Here is a 6455-nt window from a genome sequence, read left to right as displayed (position 1 = left end):
CAGAGACACAGACATGAAGGGACAAAAGACACAGAGAGAGACAGACACAAAGGGACAAAAGACACAGAGACATTAAGGGACAAAAGACACAGAGAGACGAAGGGACAAAAGACACAGAGAGACACAGACACAAAGGGACAAAAGACACAGAGAGACACAGAGACACGAAGGGACAAAAGACACAGAGAGACACAGACATGAAGGGACAAAAGACACAGAGAGACGAAGGGACAAAAGACACAGAGAGACACAGACATGAAGGGACAAAAGACACAGAGAGACACAGACACAAAGGGACAAAAGACACAGAGAGACACAGACACAAAGGGACAAAAGACACAGAGAGACACAGAGACACGAAGGGACAAAAGACACAGAGACACAGACATGAAGGGACAAAAGACACAGAGAGAGACAGACACAAAGGGACAAAAGACACAGAGACATTAAGGGACAAAAGACACAGAGAGACGAAGGGACAAAAGACACAGAGAGACACAGACACAAAGGGACAAAAGACACAGAGAGACACAGAGACACGAAGGGACAAAAGACACAGAGAGACACAGACATGAAGGGACAAAAGACACAGAGAGACGAAGGGACAAAAGACACAGAGAGACACAGACATGAAGGGACAAAAGACACAGAGAGACACAGACACAAAGGGACAAAAGACACAGAGAGACACAGACACAAAGGGACAAAAGACACAGAGAGACACAGAGACACGAAGGGACAAAAGACACAGAGACACAGACATGAAGGGACAAAAGACACAGAGAGAGACAGACACAAAGGGACAAAAGACACAGAGACATTAAGGGACAAAAGACACAGAGAGACATGAAGGGACAAAAGACACAGAGAGACATGAAGGGACAAAAGACACAGACACGAAGGGACAAAAGACACAGAGACAGAGAGACACAGAGACAAAGAGACACAGAGACAGAGAGACACAGAGTGTCAACACTGTGATGTCGTCCCAGATGGACTTCCTTTATAAACTGAATGGAAGAAAAGTGTGTGTGGGCTTGTTTTACTCTACATGTGGGGACCAAAATGCTGGACCCCCCGAGTTTAAAGGTCTAAGGCTGCGTTCCGATCCACAGTGTACATAAACAGGACTCCCTGCTCAGGGAATATCGGTCAAGGGAACTTCGTTCGACAAAATTCTTCCATTCGGATCACCCTGCAACATCATCAAAGCACACGTCAGTCCCGCCGTGTGTTACCCTGGTAACGTAAACACCTCGTGTACCCGCTGCTACTGTGGACATTTACTGAAATTAAATATTGAATATATATTAAAACAAACTGATACAATTACAAAACTTATATTTCCATAACTTCTTCTATTTTTATTCTATTAAAATGTAACTTGTGAATGAATGTGATTGGATTCATTTACAAGATACGCAGCGTCATTCTTAAAAAGATTCGTATGAGCGTTGTTGTTTTTAGGCAACTTAACCTCTGAAATAATCATATAAATAATGATAAGATTAGTTACAACAGCAATAATTACAGATATACAAACTCTGTGGTCTGCTCTGTTGTTAGCTCCTATGAGGCGCAAAGGCTTATGGGTAATCTTTCTTGACAACTTCCTGCGTAGGGATGAACCGTTGTTCCCTTCTTCCCTACACAGTTCACGCTGCCCTTTGAAGTGAACATGTGTTGGAATCTCACTTAAAATGGCCGAACACCCTGCGCAGTGCACTTAGCGGGGAACTACAGGGCGACCGGAACGCAGCCTAAGACTTTGCCTTTAAGACGCATCGTAACGACGGCACTGTTGAGCAATGTACAGCGCCCCGCTTGGTGAGCTTGCTCGCACGCCACGGTCAAAGTTCAAAATACCATAAAACTCTATGAACAGGCTTTTATTTGGGACGGGCCTTTAACTCCTCTCACTGAAACAGGCTGCCGTGAAACAGTTTATTTATTTCAAACAGATTATTTGTATAAAAATAATATCGAATACACGTCCTTCATTTGATCTAGCTCCGACAGACGGCGCTTTTATTTTGAAGGCAGCAGGCTGCAGGATCAGAGAAGTTAGCAGACAGAGAGCGACGGACTTCACACGACAGGATTCACAGCCTGGATTCTGGTTCTTTTGATGGGTGGAGCCTCCCAGACTGAAGGAAGATAAATAATCAGGAACGACGCATTCGGACTGAACGAGCGCTTCAGAGGTGACGGGAGGCGCCACTTTTCTCTTGTACCGGGCAGGTTACGGCGGTAAATCTCTAAGAATCAGAGTTTGGGGCTCGTTGTTTCCGTTAGATGATCTGAGCGACGTAACGGCGTGCAGCGTGTCCACACTGACACACTGATCAGGAACATTAATATTTGTATCAACGATCTGAGCGGCGACCCCGCTGTGTTTAACGGCTTTTAGCTTCTATAGAAACCAGACCAGGCTTCTAATGGAGACCTGCGTTCATTAGTCAGAACGTGTTCCCACAGCGGGCCGGGAAACGGGAGGCGGCAACTCAAGTTTTGTGGTATTTGAACTTTTGCACTGAATTCAGCAACAACTGCGGTGCAAATCACATCCTATCTGAAAGGGCCCTTAGGGGCCCCAGAAGATAGCGACACAATGCTGTGTGTGTGTGTGTGTGAGTGTGTCTTACAGGCCAGCTGTCCGGGGTCGGGGTTCCCAGCACTCTGAGGACACAGCAGAGCTGCTCAATGTCGTTCTCTCCAGGAAACAGAGGAGACGAGTTCAGCAGCTCCCCGAAAATGCAGCCCACGGCCCTGAAACACACACTTGAGACTGACGCTGCCCCCTGCTGCTCACAGCACTGCACTACGGCATGTCTTCCTTTACTTAACACAGGTTTCTGTACAGGTGTTGGACAGACGTCTCTGAGGACACCAGCGTGCAGAGCCAAACTACAATCAGTGTTACAGAGGCTAAAAAGGATCTGGACATTACAGAAGAAGCTTCTGCTGCTGCGCTACCAGGCACCAACTAATATCTCAAATATATGTGAGCGCTGGATTTAGCTGTGGCCCCAGGCGGTGGACGTTTTAGTAGTACTATTCTCAGTATTTAGATGAGTAGTTGTAGTATTCTCACCACAGGTCGACTCCCTCGTCGTACTTCCTGGCTCCATAGAGCAGCTCAGGAGCTCTGTACCACCTGAACACACACACAGTCGTGGTAACGTCTGCTCTTCCTGCTCTTTTGAAACGAACCACTGACGCACGCTTCCCTCTGCCGCGCCGCCTGTACCAGAGCCGGAACTTTAATAGCAAGGAGGTCGGCGAGAGCACCGTGTGTAAACTCCCTCCGGATCAGCTGAGGGAGTTTACACAGCTTAGATTTAGCAAACAGAGTTGTGGGAGCACGCAGAGGTCCTGATGCTGTAATCACAGTGACGTGAGCCCTGACCTCACGTTTACATTACTGCATTTATTTTTAGCACTGTGATGACAGGAATAACACTCGTGCATTTGTTAAACAACGTTCAATTAAAATTAAACAGCACCTTGTAGCATTTATCAGCTAAAATGGGGAAAACGGCATTGTAGGTTTTTTTTACGGCCCTAAATGTTTCAGTTAGGGGTAAAAAGTTGATCTGACTATAATGATGATATAAAGTGTTACCTGGTGGCCACCTGGTGGCTGTACAGCCTGCCTCCCTGATCGCTGAACAGTCGAGCCAAACCGAAGTCTGCGATCTTCAGGTGACCCGAGGAGCTGATGAGGAGGTTCGCTGGCTTCAGGTCCTACACACACACACAAATCAGGGCTTTTATTCTGAAGGGCTACAGGAACAAGAGGAGAGTCTCTGGCCCAATCCCAAAGTCCCCCCTAAACCCTGGACCCTCACAGACTTAAGACCTCCCCTGGCGAGGGACAGAGTGAGAGCTGCGAACAGGACGGCATTCTCACGTCACCTTCAAGACGCTCAAACGTGTTGCACACTTTTACATTTATTACTTAATGCACTGAAGGCAACGGCTGAGTGTGTTACAGAGGGAGGGGAGAACAGGTGTGTGGGGGGGGGGGGCAGACTCACCCGGTGCATGATGTCGTTGTGATGCAGGAAGGCCACGCCCTTCAGCAGCATCATCATGTAACCTTTGACCTGGGCCGGGGTCAGAGGTCGCTCAGAGTTCCTGATGACCTCAGAGAGGTCGGAGAGCATGAAGTCAAACACCAGGACGAAGCCCGTACCGTGAGGGAAGACGTCCTTCAGCTTCACCACCTGAGGAGGAGGAGGAGTGTGAGGCTGACCTCTGACCTCTGACCCTCACTGACCCTCTGACCCACTCACATGCTGGTTGTCCTCGATCTCCTGCAGGGCCTTGATCTCCCTCAGAGCCTGGTTGGGGATGCCGTCCTCCAGCCTCCTCAGAGCCACTTTCTTCAGAGCCACCGTCTCTCCCGTCTGACAGCAAAACGATCAATACATCAATCAATACATTCAGTACTGAAAACCCAATCTACCAAACACGCACACGGGTTTATTTACTGTGCTTTTCAGAATAAAAGGCTTCAGACTGTCAGGAGGTTCGTCTGTTGTCTGACCAAGAGGCCAAAAATATTAAATACGATCATATAAGACAAAAAAAAAAGACATTTTTTGCTTTAAAAATGTTTGAAACGATTAGTCGAGGATCAGTTGTAGATAACAGGGAAGTGATGCTTTCAGCTGGTTAGTAAAGTTGGTGTCGTGGACCAGCTGAGTTACCTCGATGTGTTTGGCCTTGAAGACGATGCCGTGGGCTCCTTCTCCGACCCGACCCAGAATACTGTACTGCTCCATGTGTTCACCAGGTGGGACAGGTGAACCGGTCCTGACTGAACTGTGGCCGGTACCGAGAGACTTAATGATTTCTTTATTTAAACTGTATTTAACAGCTGTTGGTAGTTAACAGTTTCTTTCTGTACTGTAACTCGGCGTCAGGAGGAGCTTTTGATGAATCAGGGCTAAAACAGAGATTTGTCAGATGGTGTTCTGCAGGAGAGGCTGGATTAAACGGGGCATTACGGTGGTGTGCTCATAAATACCGCCAGTATCCTGAAACAGTCTGTATCGTGATTATTAACTTGTTTATGAGACACAAGACACCAGTACGGGTGTTTGTTGTAGCTTCCAGTAATCTAGCAGAAGCCGAAAAGCAGAGAGACTGAATAAAAAACGAACTCCGTTAATAAATCTCGCAGTTAGATTTGTTGCGTTTATCAGTGAAATAATATATAAAGTTATTCACAACACTTCACACGGTTTAAGAGTGATAACAGTGTACTTTGATTCGGCGTGTAAGACAACCGCAAAGACTCAATCTTTTGTAAAGAAACATCAACTTTTAGGACAGAAAACAACGACTGCCGAAAAGCTGAGACTGAAGAAAAAACGAACTCCGTTAATAAATATCACAGTTCGTTTATGTTGCGCTTATCAGCTCAATAAGATATAAAGTTACTAACAACACTTCACACGGTTTAAGAGGGACAACTGTTTACTTTGATTCGGCTCAACCTTTTGTACAGAAACATCAACTTTTAGGACAGAAAACAACGAGAAACCCTGAACTGAGCTAACAGCTAGCTAACTGTTGGCTAACGTTGCCTTGGTAACCTACCGGTTAAAACGTCAAATTCAACACGTTTTCACGTTTTTTAAAGGTGCTGGTGACGCGTCACGTGAGCCCGACAGAAACGCAGAGTTGCGTGTTTTATAAAATACTTATTCACGCGCGGGAAGAAGTTTTAAATAGACGCGTTATGTTAAACGGGCTGAAAGCTGCAGAGCGAGGTACGTCCAGCTGCTGCTTCTTCTTCTTCTTAGTTAATGGCGGATTGCAAACATCTTTTAAGTGCATCCCGCCCCCTGCTGTACTGGAGTCTGTAACATCATATCACTCAGCTGTGAACCTCAATAAGGTGCTCTCATATTCTGCTCACCAACCCAGTGTCTTTAAGAAATTTAAATAATGCCTTCCTGGTGATTCTTATACCCTTTTCTTCTCCTTCTGTTCCCAACACCCCCGTCAGATTCCAGTCCCGCCCTGTATAATATCTGTCTTTCCAACTCAAACAATACGCAGTGCAAAATGACATGTTCAACATTTTCTTTAACCCCACAGTTTTCACACTTTTCACTATTCATTTTCCCCAATAAAACCAAGGTGCCATTCAGTCCTGTGTGATCTGCTCTTAGTCTTGTCATAATCATTTCCTCCCGCCTGCTCCTTTCGCTATAATTTATATTACTGACAGACTTTTGTATTTTATAGTAACTCCTTCCTTTCCCACCATTTCTGCCATATTTCAGTATCTTTCTTCTTAATGGCTGTTTTTCCTTCTCCTTTTCCTAGAGGTATTTGAACTGTTATTTCCTTTTGTAATGCCTCTTTTGCTAGTTTGTCTGCAATCTCATTTCCATTTACTCCCTCATGAGCTGGCACCCAGCAAAACGTAACATCTA

The 6455-nt window shown here is 45.9% G+C and overlaps 1 protein-coding gene across 3 annotated transcripts in view; it reads right to left on the bottom strand.

Annotated features, from left to right (window-relative positions):
* Positions 1-5897, bottom strand: part of cdk20 (cyclin-dependent kinase 20) — a 9128-nt gene extending 3231 nt beyond the window's left edge. Inside the window, exons 1-6 of one of the 3 annotated variants that reach the window (XM_046056798.1) lie at positions 4716-5897; positions 4299-4412; positions 4041-4229; positions 3626-3747; positions 3095-3244; positions 2646-2769 (exon numbers count right to left, since the gene is read on the bottom strand). In XM_046056798.1, coding sequence (XP_045912754.1) covers positions 2646-2769; positions 3095-3244; positions 3626-3747; positions 4041-4229; positions 4299-4412; positions 4716-4790 — 774 coding nt within the window. In that variant the 5' untranslated portion in view covers positions 4791-5897. The remainder of the gene's footprint in view (positions 1-2645; positions 2770-3094; positions 3245-3625; positions 3748-4040; positions 4230-4298; positions 4413-4715) is intronic. The other 2 variants (XM_046056800.1, XM_046056799.1) reach the window with 2 other exon arrangements.
* Positions 5898-6455: the final 558 nt, after the last annotated feature.

Source organism: Micropterus dolomieu, linkage group LG08 (assembly GCF_021292245.1).
Source record: "Micropterus dolomieu isolate WLL.071019.BEF.003 ecotype Adirondacks linkage group LG08, ASM2129224v1, whole genome shotgun sequence".
Lineage (NCBI taxonomy): Eukaryota > Metazoa > Chordata > Actinopteri > Centrarchiformes > Centrarchidae > Micropterus > Micropterus dolomieu.
The sequence above is the reverse complement of the archived record's forward strand: the minus strand, read 5'-3'. Positions and strand labels throughout refer to the sequence as shown.